The sequence below is a fragment of the Lycium ferocissimum genome, chromosome 9 (genome assembly GCF_029784015.1).
Source record: "Lycium ferocissimum isolate CSIRO_LF1 chromosome 9, AGI_CSIRO_Lferr_CH_V1, whole genome shotgun sequence".
Taxonomy (NCBI): domain Eukaryota; kingdom Viridiplantae; phylum Streptophyta; class Magnoliopsida; order Solanales; family Solanaceae; genus Lycium; species Lycium ferocissimum.
In genome coordinates this window covers 24,669,232-24,685,179 of record NC_081350.1, presented here as the reverse complement: position 1 = coordinate 24,685,179, position 15,948 = coordinate 24,669,232, and the positions used below count along the sequence as shown (strand labels likewise).

The 15,948-nt window shown below is 36.4% G+C and overlaps 1 protein-coding gene across 1 annotated transcript; it reads right to left on the bottom strand.

Annotated features, from left to right (window-relative positions):
* Nucleotides 1-7,524: 7,524 nt before the first annotated feature.
* LOC132031703 (F-box/FBD/LRR-repeat protein At1g13570-like) lies at nucleotides 7,525-9,261 on the bottom strand. The gene is made up of 4 exons (XM_059421638.1): nucleotides 9,043-9,261; nucleotides 8,561-8,863; nucleotides 8,330-8,476; nucleotides 7,525-8,234 (listed from the first exon to the last, which is right to left on the bottom strand). The coding sequence occupies exons 1-4, from the start codon at nucleotides 9,259-9,261 to the stop codon at nucleotides 7,941-7,943; spliced, it is 963 nt and encodes a 320-aa protein (XP_059277621.1). The 3' UTR covers nucleotides 7,525-7,940.
* Between the last annotated feature and the right edge of the window lie 6,687 nt (nucleotides 9,262-15,948).

Here is a 15,948-nt window from a genome sequence, read left to right as displayed (position 1 = left end):
ATTTAAACTGACCAAATTCTAATAATAACTAAAGCAAAAACATATACTTATGAAATAAGAATATCAAAAATGACAAATTTTCGATGAAATATAAGATAAAGTTAGAACAATAAAACCTGGTTCAAGAATTTGATAAGTTGATATAATGATATCGGAATAGTGTTGCATTGCTTGATAATTTGAAGAAGACGTCAAAAAGTAAATCTTTGATCTTTTGTAAACACTATGTTTTGCAGTAGAATTTTTAGGAGTGTAGGAGAGTAGAGAATTTTCAATAATAAAAGAGTAGAAGAATGATGAAAGGAAGAAGAAATACGTAAATACGAACAATAGAATAGTCACCCAAATACATAAGAATACTATCAAATCTACAATTACCTAAAAATTTTTTTACATTCTCCCAATCTTAGTGCAACGTTACAATTAATCCCCAAAAAAAAGGAAAGAAGTTATACTTTTTTCCCAAAAATATTCCCAAAATGTGGGCCCCACTCCCCTAACAAAGGAAGATTACTTTTTACTTTTACCCTAATATATAAAGTCAAACGTAGTACGCTACACTTCTTCTTCTTCTTTTTTTTTAGTGTATATATATATAGGGACTTAAAAAAAGTGGGGCCTCCAAAAAAGTGGGGCCCTAGGCCATTGCCTCACTTGCCTTGTTATTCGAACTCCGGCCCTGACAATGGAGGAGCCTTGCTGCCGAATTGGGGCCTATGTACCTCTACTAGAGGATCAGATCATAACGTAGTTCAGAAAAATGGGTTATAAATCATGATTAACTGTCAGAAGAAGCTGTAGAAAATCAATCCACTCGACCCAAAACTCTTGAAGAATAAAATTTTAATGTTGCATAGCATTACCTGAGGCTCCGGTAGATCAACTGTAAAGGACTAAAACAAAGTGTGACATAATTAGCTGAAGTTACAAGGCAAATCCTCCGACAAATTTCTCAATATGGTCATTACCTCCAAATTATAAGACGGGCCCATTATAATTTCTCAAGCAGAGTGGCAGTTTTCAAGCAAATGGATTTCGCTTCTCCGTCAAATTCAAGGAATTTGAGACTAGGGGCATCAAGAATGAAGCTATCAAATGGAGTGCAACAAGTCAACCCTACACGTTCAAGTAATGGGCTACTAGAAAGAAGGGTTTGAAAAGATGTAGGCTCGAAGGTTATGAAAGAAAAGTCAAGGGTAACAACCCTACTCAATGTTTTAAAGTTGGGAGGAGGGTGGAATTTACAACAAAAAAGCTCCAGGTGAGAAGGGAGACAAAAGTTCGTGCTTTTAAGAAATTTAAGTGAGAATTCGGGAACATTTTTATTCGACAGAAACATAATCCAGTGATCAATACCAGGAATAAGCTCATAGTCGGAGTTAAAGACCACAAAGCTAAATTTCTGTAGTGGTCTATGATGGATTAACAGAATTTGGTAAATAATTGTTCTCAAGCGTCCTTTGTCAATGTTAGTGTCAAACACTAATGCTGAACGTACGTACTACCCATTTGTACCTCCATTCTTTTGTCAAAACACTTGTCCTTGTAGTGTCGCACAAGGGCAAGCATCCCAAAATCTTCTCACGAACATCACAAGGCAAACTCTGCAAGTTGAGAATCGCGCAAGGGCTCTTCCCACTAATATTAATGGACACAATGGAATGGCAATTCTGCAAACTCAGGAACAGCTGGTCAACTCATTATCTGTAGCAACTTCTAATTCTTTCTATATGTGATTTTCCAAATAGAGAACATTAATGAACAAATATGGACGTAAACAAGGTTTGTGAAGCATAACGGATTAGAGATTAAGAGAAGAGGAGGATATCAATTGGGGAAAACGTTTTAAGTTTTTCTTTTTTTAAGTTTTTCTTTTTCTTTTTTTTATTCAAAAAGGAAGGCTTCTGGCAAAGCTTTCCTTAATTGAAAAGTGTTTGCTACTTTGATCAATACAACAGAAAATCAGAATCAAATAAGCAAGTAAATCAACTTTGTCAATATTCTGTTAAAGAAGAACCAAAATTCAATAAGGAATACACTTTATACATCAGTTTTACACAATTCCCAATTCATATCAGTTTTACGCAATTCCCAATTCATATAATATTTGCTTCAATATTCTCACTAGAATTTCGATATAAAGGCAATATGCAATTGTTCAATGTTTTCAACTAGATGAATACATGAATAAATATTTCAGCAACGTATATATAACCTTATATGACTAATTGTTCAATGTTTTCGACTAGAAACTTTTCTGTTTTTCCTATATCAGAGAGACAAAATAAAGGTATGCGAGAGAGTATCAGGAAAGAGCAGAAATTGGAAGATCGGAGGACAACAAACTTCATGCTGAGAGACCAATGTTAATATCTAAAAATAAAGCCGAAAAACTCCTACTTAGTTTTCATTACTCTTCCCCAAATTAAGTCCATCTAACTTGCTGAAATTTTATGTAAGGATATTCTTCCTCGCATTAGCCAGGGTTCCTCAACGAAAAAGCTGTTAGTTTATTTTCTTTCCAATTAAACTCACAGTTCAACATACATTTCCCAAATAGTCATGAGCCTTCACCATTAACACATAACTGCCAAAAAGATAGAAGTAAGGTATTGTTTATCTAATCACGTAGTTTAAGTAGATAAAAAAGACTCGGAGAGCTAGCACAATCAATTGGAACATATTAGAAATAAAAGTTGGAGCATGCTTATGGAGCATCCACGGGAAAGATGTTATGCAAGATTAGAATTCATAATGTAATATTCTCGTCTAATTTTAATTCCTTCAAGATTGCACAAGTGAAGAGCATTATAAGGTATAGCACAAGTTCACATGGTACACACACATTTTATTGGGCCAAAGCTGACCATATTTACCATGGGCTTGGGAGAGAATAAGTGCATTTAGCTATTCAATTGCGAGATACATCTAAAAGACATGGATTCTCCTGTCTAAACAGGACAAACGAAACACATGAGGAAAAATTGAAAGACAATCTTTTTTTTCCGTTGAAAGAAAACCTTCATAAGCAATTTTTATTATAGGGAAGTTTGATGAATCTCGACAATGACCTGCTGCAGGGGAACAATTTATAATTCAAGAAAGTAAAGATAAATAAGCACATAGTGCATGAATACAAGCTTTAGCTCTTGGAGAAAATAAGGAGCAGCCCATAAACCTAGAGATTGTTAGAGCAAGAAGGCAAACAACGAGACCAAACTTATTTGATTGAAGAAAGAATTCAAAATTGGGGCAAACAATTAAGAATGTACAACTTTTTACGGGGAATTAAGAAAATTACAGAAGAGAAACAATATGATAAAATCACAATTGAGTCTCTTCGTTTCTTTTTCTTAAGTTGCCTCACGACGCTTAAAGAAACTAGGGAAAAGACTCAAAAATGTCATCGAACTATCGGAAATTGCTCATTTATGCCACTTGTCAATAGTTTGGCTCATTATGCCATGCCGTTATCAAAACGGCTCATCAATGCCATTTTTCAATAATACCGATTTTACAATACCGGATATGACAAGTGGCCTCCAATAAGAGTGCCACGTCGTTTATTTAAACCGGCCCAATTTTAATCCCAAATTAGTAAAAATAATCCGACCCACTAATTTTACAATACCATATATGTGTATGTTTCGTAAGAGAGAAGAAACTGAAAGAGATAGCACGACCAACTCTACTCATACTAGATAAATACACATCCAACGTTAACATTAAAGATGAAACTGTATCAAACGAACGAAAAAAATATATACATTAATAATCCTCATACACAAATCAAACAATTATACAAGAAAAAATTGAACTTGTGAATGCACTTCTCTTCTTCTCTTCTCTGGTTATGAGGTTGGTGGATACCTTGATTAGGTGGCTAGGTTGCTGCTGAAAGATCCCAGAGCTTTTACTGCTCCCTCAATACAAAATGAATGAGGGATAGAGAAATAAGATTTATGGTCGTTGGGTGCGTTGGGCGTATGGGTCAGCTTTTTTTCTTTTTTTTTTAAAAATTAATTTGGGATTTAAAATTGGGCTGGTTTAATTAAACAACGTCGATTCTAATTGGAGGTCACGTGTCATATCCGATATTGTAAAACCTATTTTATTGAAAAATGACATGAATGAGCTATTTTGGTAATGGCGATTGACATAAATGAGCCAAAAGGATTTTGGGTAATGAATGGTTTGATTATTTTTTCAAGTATGTTAGGACTTAATAATGTTTGGAAGTAATTTAAAAAAGGTAAGAAATGAAATTTCACTTTTTTTTTTCTTGAAAGAGGACTAAAACAATAAGAAAGCAGCTCCGAAACTAAGCAAGGGAATGAGATCCCAACAACATCTCCTACAACACGTGAAGAAATGCTAGAAGGCACATGTGAATACGATTAAAAGTGAGACTCTTGACGAAACGCCAAATTGGCTAAACCATCAGCAATTGAATTAGCGTCTCTGTAAATATGGGCAATAGAGATCACTGAGTTCCTAGCCAAGAGGTGATGAATGAGGTTGATAATATCACCATTCCGATGAGGCACAGTTCTTTCAACCCGCAATACCTGAACTACACTAGCATCATCGATTTGCAAGGCAACTCGACGCCACCTCCTATCCCCCAGGCTTCCTGAAGGCTAGTGAGGGCTCCCCATAGCTCAGCTCTAAATGATGTACAAACTCCAATTTTGACTGAAAAAACTCCAAGCCACTTGCTATCATCATCACGAAATACACCGCCTGCAGTCCCCATCAAAATGCTCCTTCGCAGAGTCCCATATGTGTTCAAAGCTACCCATCCAACACTAGGAGGGTGACTAGCCGAACTAAATTATATGCTTGCTATTAGACACTTTTCCAATATTCTTCAACGAAAGCCAAGAAGTAGCACAAGCTCTAACCATGCTAACAAGGGTTGCCATCTTTTCGAAAGATACTCATTTTGAAAAAAAGCATTTCACTTCGAATTATATATAAGGGATAAGGCATCAATACCCCCTGAACTTTACGCAAAGTTTCAGCAACACACTTTTCCTTTTTTAGGATCCTATTATCGCCCTAAACTTTTTTTAAAATAGAACAGTTATCCTCCTAAAACTAGATATATAATCTCTTATGGAAGAGTGACATCCACGCACTGCCCCATGTATATTTAACTTTTTTTCTTTTTTTAATTATTTTTCTATTTTTTTCCTTTTTTCTTCTCTTTCTTGTGCAAGCCAACCATGGCTGCCCTTTTCGTACATTTTTTCTCTGTTCTTTTCTTTTCCTTTAGTTTTCTTCTTCATCGTGATCATTCATGGAAACATTGATGTAAGCCTGTGTGTTTTGAAGCCCCAATTTCGTAACTCTATAAAATATTGTTCTCAATTTTTCCGGCGAGATTCAAAACACATGGCCGAATTTCAAATTCCGGCTACAAAATGTATCTCCAATCTCACATTTGCCATGGCCGGAAACAATGGATGGAGATTCTCCGGCGTTAACAAGAATTTTTGAAAAAAGAAATTAAAAAAATAAGTAAGCTTTAATGATAATTAATTAGGTGTAATTAAATGTGAAGTACCCAATTAAAAAATGACACTAGTATAAGTTAAGCAGATTTTATGCTTCTCAATCTTCCAAGAAGAGTATATTTGTTAAGTAGATTTTACACTCTCTTTGGCACGTCAGCGCTTAGGGTGATATTTATTCTGTTTTAAAAGAGTTTAGGGAGGTAATAGGACCCCCGAAAAGGAAAGGTGCGTCCCTGGAACTTCGTGTATATTTCAAGGGGTATTGATGCCTTATCCCTATATATAACTTGACCAAAACTCACATAAACATGCTCCCTCTCTCTGCTTCATGATTTTATTTTTATAACGAAAATAAAATGAAAACTTTTTAAAACTTTCCTATAATAAACATTTTAAGTCGTTTGTTATTTAAATAAAGGGAAAATGCCTTAAATGCACCCCTAACGTTGCCCGAATTTGCTACGATACACCTAATCTTTACGGGTGACCTATTAACTCCTGCACATATTTATAGTGTGTTTTATTGGCCATTAAAATGTCACCCCTAGTTTTTTAAAGTCAGGTGCACCCATGCGCTTGGGAAAAGCCTACAACACCCTTACCATTATAATATCAGCCCATTTCTTAATCTTTTACACTTAGAACGAAAAACATATCCAAAAACATATGCCTTGTCCGGTTTTGACAAATTGACTAGAGGGCTTTTTCATCCTTTAAAATTTAATGTTGACCGTTTAAGCCTCTAAAAATATAGAAGTGGTTTACCCTAAGGTTTTTGACCATTCTAAATCCATTTTTTTTTAGTTTGAGGCACTCCAGAGACTCGAGAACGCAATTTTGATTTATTGGGTTGTGTGCTTGAACTGTGAATTTGAGGTAAGTGAGGCTTTAGGCTTTGATGCTTGCTTTTCACAACCTGCTTCGAAAATGTGTTTTGTCTGCCTGGTCCATGTGTTGGGACAAGCGCGTGCTTGGCAGACTCGGTGGTCTTTGACCAGCCGTGGATATGTTATTTTGAGAAGAATATTAAAACTGATTTTATCAGTGATTTGTGGTGTGGCGTGGTCTCGTACCATGGCGTTGGGGCATTGGATATCATTCCTTTGCTGCCGTGATATATTTATTAGAGGCATACATACGTTGTCGTAATATGTTAAGGGCATAGCTGTAATATGTTAGGGGCCTTGTACTTGCTGACGTAGCATACATTTGGGGCATTATATGTACTGTTGTTTATGACAAGTCCTGAGTGTAGATAGTGCTGAGATATATAGTGTTCGTATTGACCATTTGTTTGTACCTCATTGAGCTTTATATTATAAAATATATTTTTTGTACATATTATTTATATGCTCGTTGTGTGTTTGTATTTTCTAACTCTTGTTCCACTAGTACTCAAAGGGACCGGCCGAGGATCTTATTGGGTTATATTTATGTAGAACTCACTCCTTACCTGCATGTCCATGCAAATACTATTACTGAGGGCGAGTCTAGTGGCTGACGAGTTCATTTGTGTAGATCCTATTGCTGAGGTGAGCCTTCGCATTGTTCATGGAGGCTGTCATTTCAGTTCTATCTAGTTTATAGCATTTATTTTCTTTTCTTGGGTTTGCATGCCCGACAGTTAAACTTATGTTACTCTATTAGATGCTCCATGGTCTTAGTGTGGGATTTGGGCTATAAATTATTATTTGAGGATCATTGGATTTTCGTAAATTGATACATTATTTTAGTTGGATTGTTATTTCGTATTTAATGATTTTTCTTTATGCGCTTGGACTTGCTCAAATCTTCTCTCAATGCTCTTAGAAAGGTAAAGTTTATGGGAAACTGGTTCCCCTGGCGGGTGGTATTAGCAGGGGCCAGTCGCGTCTATGGGGTATTTTGGGACGTGACAATTATGCCAACAATCAATAATAAACTAGTTTTATGGGGAAAAGAAAAATAAAGAGCAGAAATTTAACATGACAGAGCAACACTGTTACAAAATAAGGGATCTCATAAACAAGTTGATCTTAGGTAAAATAAGCACGTAATGCATCAATACAAGCATTAGAGAAAATAAGAATGGCCACCCTTGTAAACCTAAAAATTGTTAGAGCAAGAAGGCAAAAACAACTTTCTGTGGTTGTGGTTGTTTTCTGAATATACAGCAAAGGAACCACACAAAATTAATACATCGGTAAGCAGAAATAGGTTCCCATGTTGTAATCTCCTCCCCCATTTCCCCTTCTCCTACCCCATATCTAATAAATTTTTTTTTTTTTTTTTTTTTTGAAGAAAAAAAGGTTCCAATAAAATTGGGGAATTTTGCCCTCAGGGATTTGGTCCAGTGATAAGAGCGCGGGGCTTGGTGTATGGTTAAGTCACAGGTTAGAATACTACCATAGACAAAAACCTGGTATTTAAGTTCATATCATTCTAATTTTTAAACGGAAAATCCACTTTGTATAGACATTCTACATTGGGTGATGCTCGAGGGAATTGCTTCATCTCCTCCATCATTGCCATTCGCCTATGACTCAATCTTTCACGAGTCACAACACATACTTTCTCGAGTGCACTTGCAGATGACAATACATACTTCAAGAATTCCATTTCAGCTTTATTATCCTGCATGAGGATCATATCCACACTTTTGAGCTGCGTTAGTGGACTATGTGGCATTTCTTGGGATCGCAAGATATGTAGCACAGGATCGTCAAGGCCAAAAGACTTGAGAAAGTAAGAAAAGGCGGGTTATGATTTTATGTCAGAAGAAGACGCAGTAAATCAACTATTTACAATTAAAAGATGAAAGTGAGACATACCGTAATTTGGAGCCTTTCTAAGTTGGGGCAGCGGTTGATCAAGTAAAGAGCATATGCAACCCACTCAACTTTATCAAGGATCAATCTCTTAAACTTTAAAATTTTGATGTTGTGTAGTGTCACTTGAGACTCTGGTACTGCAAAGGACTAAAATAAAGTACGATTGATTAGCAAAAATTACAAGGCAAATCCAGTAATGCATCTGACAGATTTCTCAATCATGGTCATTACCTTCTTAAAAAGCAGGTCCAATACAATTTGCTTAAGCAGAGGGGTTTTCATGAAGAAAATGGAATTTGCTCTTCCGCTAAATTCAAAGAATTTGAGACTAGGGGCATCAACAATCAAGCTATCAAATGGAGTGCAGCAAATCAAAGTCACACGTTCAAGTAATGGGCTATTTGAAAGGAGGGTCTGAAATGACGTGGGCTCGAAGGTCACAAACCAAAAGTTAAGGGTAGCAAGCGTACTAAAAGCTCTATAGTTGGGAGGAGGGTAGAATTTACATCTGCAAAGTTTCAGATGCCTTAGATACTGAAATTTGAATAGGTGAGAAGGGAGACGAAAGTCCTTGCTTTTAAGAAATCTAAGTGAGAATTCTTGGACGTTTTCTTCGACAGAAACAGAATCCAATGATCAATATCAGGAAAAAGCTCAGAGTTAGAGATCAGGAGGCTAAATTTCCATAGTGGTCCTTGATGGTTCAGCAGAACCTGGTAAATAATTGTTTTCAAGAGTCCTCTATGGACATTAGCTTTGTCAAAAGCTAATTCTGAACGTACAACCCATTTGTAACTCCATTGTTTTGACAAAACACTTGTCCTTATAGCATCACGCAAGGGCAGGCATCCTAAAATCTTCTCAAGAATATCACAAGGCAACCTGCTAATTCTATCTTCAGCAGGGCTCGCACTACTCATATCAATGGACATATTTATTCAATGACAACTCTGCAAATTGAGTATCAGTTGGTCAGACGTGAGAATGCCAAAAAAGACATAATTTTGCTTTAACAGGAAAATAACAACAAAAAATTTTGACAGCTTGCTACAAGCATAGACATCATAATCAAGGTTGTACAAGTACTTGCGGGGGAAAAGAAAAATTAGAGGATATAAACCGAATATGACGGAGAAAAACTATTATCAAATCAGAATTGAGTCCATAGGCTTACCTGTAGCAGAGTCCTTTGAGAGATTGAAAGTTGCCTCTACTTTTTAGTCTCTTCGTTTCAGTTTTTGCTGGAGTGACATTTGGTGTTTTAATACCTTGCTTAGTCTCTTCGTTTCAGTTTTTGCTGGAGTGACATTTGGTGTTTTAATACCTTGCTTAATGCTTAGCAGCATGCATGACCGAGAGATTGATATTTTTACTATCTATAATTTCTTACTTCTGTAATGAAAAAAAAAGGAGAGATTTTGAGAAATGAATTGCCGTTGTAAAATAGAAGGAGATCACAATAAAATAAGAGAATAAGATTGAAAACTACATCCAACATGATTCTCAAAATCTCTATTTATAGGATTATATTTAAAATATTAAGTGATGCATGAACAAGAGTATTAACATTTAAGGGAGTTATAGAAATAAAGTATTGGAGTAATTGATATGATGAGGTGGAGCATGGAAATCCAGCATTATGTTATTATTTTACAATACTCCGTGTGGAGATGTATTTGATCTCCAAGAAAATGGGGTAGCACTTCGTTGTTTTGGCTTGATCTCAAGAAGAACTTCGTTGACCACTTCTTCGAAGAACTATATGTACTTGATGTAGTTGATGTTGAACTTTTCTGGTTGCCGATACCTTCACCAAGGAATGCTTTCTTCAGTGGTCTCTGAATGGATCCCCAAAGAGTTATGTAGTTTCCTTATTTATAGATGTAGAGGGTAGACAGTCCAAATATTTATGAACTCCCTTGGAGGATTTTGATTGGCTCATTAGCGTCATCAAACTTATCACAAAAGCCATGTGACAAAGTTGTATGTAATTGTCCAAGACAGTGTCAGTTTGGCCACTTTACGACTTTTCATTGGTCCCTGTTTTGACTGAGAGTTGACACATCACTTAAAAACATGGAATCGTCTTGTTGGCCTTGGATTTGACTGCAATGTCATGTCATTGAATACGTGACATGAGTTTGGGCCTTCAGATTAAATGGAACTTGAGCTTAAAAATAATAAAATGGACATTTAAATCGGGAAGTCCAAATTAATTATTCAACCCAAATAAATTTAAGCTTTAGTCCAAATTTAGTATGGACCCCCAATAAATTTTTAAGTTTTTACAGATGCCCATAATTCAAGACTTGAAGTATCAACGAAGACTATACCTTTTCTCCGTCCAAATGAAAATAAGATCCTCTTGAGATAAGGCCATGTTCCTTTCTCCTTACATTTTCCACTAATCCATTTTTATGTTTCATTGAAACAAGATTTACTCGCATCCTATTTCAGTTTGAATACAGCAACCAAAATCTTAAAATGATAACTACTGAGATGTCTTTGTTTTCAATTAGAATTCAGATGTCTTTGTTTTCAATTAGAATTCATCTTTTGCTTCGTGCAATGCCTATAAAAAGGACTCAAACCCATTCAACTGGTTACAACTCAACATGAAGTCTTCCAGATGTCTTCAATTTCTTTTGCATAATCACATCAGTAAAGCTGCAAGGTGAAGCAAGGTGTGCTCCACAACATCATCTTGGAGTCTTCGCAATCGACATTCTTATTGTAGCAGTCAACAATGACAATGAAGGAGCCTTGCTGCCGAACTGGGCCAAGCACCATAGCTGATACTGGAGCTTAATCCGCATGAAGTTCTCTAATATCCCTCTCGTGTAGTATTTTTTTGTCCTTTTATTGATTTGTTTTCTCCTTTCTTCCCATGCAGGTTCACAATAGCAGAGGACACAGCTATGATCGGGCCATCAGCCAAGACGGTGATTACAAGAGACTTCAGACTAGCGGACACTTCGCACGGACATGGCCATCCGTAATGAATTTGAGATTATTGCTTACCCAATTTTCCAATGACAACGACCCCCCAAAAAGACGCAACGGTATTGATGGATTTCTGGTGAAATTGATCGCTAATGGATTACTGGTCGTAACTTTACAGCTTGGATCAAAGACAGGTGATGCCATTCCATGGCTTGCAATAATCCACTCCATGTCATGAGCGTGTGTAGCTCAAAAATTTGAGGCTTAATCCCTTGCAATATATACACGAGACTCCAATGTATTCCTGGGATACAAATCTCATCTGCAAAAGTTTCTTAGAGTTGATCCTTGCAATCTAAGCTCAACGTTCACCAGCGATTGATGTAGTCCACAACGAGCTTTGGATAAGGTAAAAGTTTATTAATAAGGTACCAAGATGGTACAGAATGTTAAAGGAAACATCCCAGAACAAAAAACAAGAGTTACATCCCTCCTAAAAAATCTAGAAAATCCAGAAACTGATGCACATTCACTGGAGAACTACACCTACACCAATAATATAGGTTGTGAATACACTTAATTTTTAATTCTAGAAATATGATTTCTATGCCCTTCAAAACAAGCCTTGTTCCTTTCCAGCCATATGGTCCAAAGGATGCACAATGGGATGGTCCTCCATATTTGCTTCAGTTTTCTAGGTGCCCTTAGGGATTGCCACTCTACCAACAATAGCATCACCCAGGATATGCCACACATGCTTAACAATATTTCCCAACACATTCACTGTTTCCTGGGTTTCTTCATATAGATAGCATCTATTACATAGGCTAAAACCTCTTTTCTGCAAATTATCTTGGGTCAAACATGCCTTCCCCAAGTTGCTATCCATCTAAAGCATGCTACATTTAATGGAGCTTTTGTCTTCCAAATCGTAGTCTTCCAAATCATCCTCCAGGGTGAATGAGCTCATGTTTACTTTGTTAGGTGTTTGTTAACTCCATCATGCTCATTGTACGATGAGTGCTGTAAAAACGATTGAGGAACCGACTTTCAAATTGATCCCAACAATCAATTGACTCAGGATCCAAGTTTGTGTACCAATCAAAGGAGTTACCTTTTAAGGAACAAACAATCTGCTTGACAAGGAAATCGTCAAACACTGGTTCCGAACATACTAGCCAGTTGTACTTCCATTCTCTTGACACAACACTTTCCATGACAGCATCATGCAAAGGCAAGCAGCCTAATATCTTCTCAAGAATATCGCAAGGCAAACTGCTAATTCTATCTGCAGCAGGGCTCTTCCACTCATATTAATGGACATAATGATTCAGTTATCAGTAGCTTTTATATATGTGATTTTCCAAATAGAGACAAGTAATAATATGACATGATCAGCAAATATGGAAGTACACAAGCGTGTCGGTTTAGGAATAGAGAAAGGAGGAGGATATCAATTGAGAGTTGTAAACATAGAGACATGAGCATGCAAAGAAACACATGTTTCTTTTTTGCCAGGAAAACAACAACAAACTTTTGCGATCAAATCTCGGTAGCCATAACAATTCTTTTCGTCCTGTATTAATCTTTTCCACTTTAGATCCTAAATCCTACAGGAGAATATAATATTAATCAAGTATCACGATAAACTAGATTAACAAGTGCTTTTGCCTTTATGGGTTCATGACATAATTCTGTCTGTACATATCTCTACATAACAGTGTAAATTCACAATATTTGCACTATATTGGCCCCGTTCCGAACTCCTTGATGATTGCATATGACCTTTCATCCCACCCCTAATCAAAAGTGTTTGTACTTTCTATTCTATACGAAAGCACATCAGAATCAAATAAGAAAGAAACTCAACTTAAAGCCAGAGTACTATTTTTAAGTTCTGTTGAAGAAAAACCAATAGTCAATGTACCACATGTTCTCTTAATTTTATGTTTCAACTAGTAACAGGAGGAGTACACTATCCACTGTAGGAAATTCAAAGGCCCAAATGAAACAATACAATATATAGATTTTGGGAAAGAACAGAGAATACATACGTATGAGATGATGGGGGATTTACCAGTGCATAGAACTTTGGTTTTTCAATTGTAGTTGTGATTTCCTTCAAAATCACGATCAGACGTGTTGACCATATATACAAGTTTGCCCCCAATGGACCCGGATTTTGGTGACTAAAAAAGATCCTTTTTTAAAACACAACTACACAAACTCTCACGTGATCATTTCACCTACACACACTAATTTATTGCTCTCCACTTCACTCACACACACAAAATTATACACATGTCTTTAGGACGGGCATACTATTGCTCTCGTCTGGTGAATATACAAACAGTGCACTGGATTAAAATCCTGATTCACCAAATTTGCTATGTAGAAATTCACAACACTTTTTTGCTTAAAACTGATTCAGGTCAACTCTAAATGACTTCAAATATGATTGCAGCGTTCATAAGTCCCAACGAATATTTTCTTGAGCGCAGTTGCAGACGACAATACATACTTGAGAACCATGCACTACATGTCAACCTTTTTGAGCTGCTTCAGTGGCACCCGTTGGGATTGTAAGAGATGTAAGACAGCAGAGTCCACAGTATCAAAATCCTCGGAGGTATAACACTCAGGTTATAAATAATGATTAAGCGAATGGATTTTGCTTCTCAGCCTTTGAGACTAGGGGCATCAACAATGAAGCTGTCAAATGGAATGCGGTAAATTAACCTTACACGTTCAAGTAGTGGGCAACTACAAAGGAGGGTTTGAAAAGATGTAGGCTCGAAGGTCACAAACAGAAAGTCAAGGGTAACAAGCAACAAAATGTTTTAAAGTTGCGAGGAGGGTGGAAACAAAAAAGCTCCAGGCGCCTTAGATGTTGAAATTTGAACAGGTGAGAAGGGAGACAAAGGTTCATGCTTTTAAGAAATTAAAGTGAGAATTCATGGACATTTTTCTTCGACGGAAACAGAATCCAGTGATCAATATAAGGAAAAAGCTTGGACTTGGAGTTAGAGACCACGAGGATAAATTTCTGTAGTGGTCCTTGATGGATTAACAGAATTTAGTAAATTATAGTTTTCAAGAGTCACTTGTCAATGTTAGCGTCAAACACTAATTCTGAACGTACTAACACTTGTCCTTATAGCGTGGCGCAAAGGCAAGCATCCGAAAATCTTCTCAAGAAGTTCACAAGGAAATACAACCCATCAGGCATTGGGGTAACACCCTTTTTCAGGCATAACATCAAACAGTTGGCGGACAACTCGGAACGACACAACCCATAAATGAGAAGATTGAATGTATAAGTTACAAGGGAAACACAAGAAGAAATCATATCTCTATACAACCAGGACATGAAATTGAGGGAATCAAATTTGAAGGATTTGTGAATAAGGAAATTGTAGTTTGTAGAGTGATAATTAGGGTGGTGGGTGAAGAGAACGAGTAGAACGGAAGAGAGAAAAGCAACTTTGAATGAGAGTGCATTGACAAGAAAGGGAATTGATTTGAGGAAGGAGGAAAGAGTGAAGTGTGTGGATTTGGTGTGAAGAGTTGGCATGCCAATTTCGGATGCACAATAGTGTACTTTTTAAATAATAATGTTATAAGGTACAAAGAAAATTGTCTTTATGAAATAGAAAAGATGGATATATATGTATATGAAGGAATTGAGAAAAGACTTAAATATGTCAGTGAACTTAACGAAATGACTCATATACGAGTTGTCACTCGTAAAATAAAGGGCTTCGATAATGTCATATGGCAAAATTTGATATTAGTAAAATTTTGTTAGTGAGTAATGACATATATGACCCAAAATGGTAACGGCAAAAATATTTTTTAGTCCAACTATTAACAAGTGATATGAATGAGCCTTTTCTGATAATACGTAACATATTTGAGCTTTTTCCCAATATGATGAATGAAATATCTTAATAACAGGTAGTAACTTTGCCAGAATGTTCTCCATACAGAGGAGACTTTGTCGAATATTCGTCTTGAAAATGGGTGGACTGGCTAGGTGAACAAGTTTCACTTAGCTCATGTAAATTAAGTCTCGACACGACCTACATGTTGAAATTTATTTATATTTCCCCATTTTCGTACAGAAAAAAATGAGCACGGATCCTGAAATGAATTTGAAATACATAAAGTGAAATCCCCATTCAAAAGGATGCCAAATATACGCACATGAATTGAAAATGCCTTGTTTCAAACGGGCAACAAAAATAATTGAACCACAAATACAATTCTAATCCAGAAAATTTATGCGATCCACAACTTTGCAAATAAATACTACATTGGCTGATAATTGAGGGATCTGTTTAATCTCCTCCATCATTTTGATTCCCTGCTGACTGAATCCTGCACAAGTCGCAATGCATATTGTCTTGAGTGTAGTTGCAGATGACAATACGTACTTCACAAATTCCATTTCAAGTTCAGAAAACATCGTGAATTTTATATCCACCCTTTTAAGCCGCTTCAGTAGACTATGTGGCATTCCTTGGGATAGCAAGTGATGCATAACACGCTCCACAACATACTTAGAGGCCTTACCCTCGAAAAACTGAAAAAAGAGGCCTTATGATTAAATGTCAGGAGAAGAAGCAGCAGCAATTCAATCATGTTAAAATCAGAAGATGAGAAATAAGCATACA

Coding starts and splice junctions, on each gene's coding strand:
- LOC132031703 (XM_059421638.1), bottom strand. CDS start 9,261: ATGTCCATTGATATGAGTAGTGCGAGCCCTGCTGAAGATAGAATTAGC. Junction 8,864..9,042: donor TGAAAACAATTATTTACCAG/GTTCTGCTGAAC, acceptor TTCAAATTTCAG/TATCTAAGGCATCTGAAACT. Junction 8,477..8,560: donor TGGACCTGCTTTTTAAGAAG/GTAATGACCATG, acceptor ACTTTATTTTAG/TCCTTTGCAGTACCAGAGTC.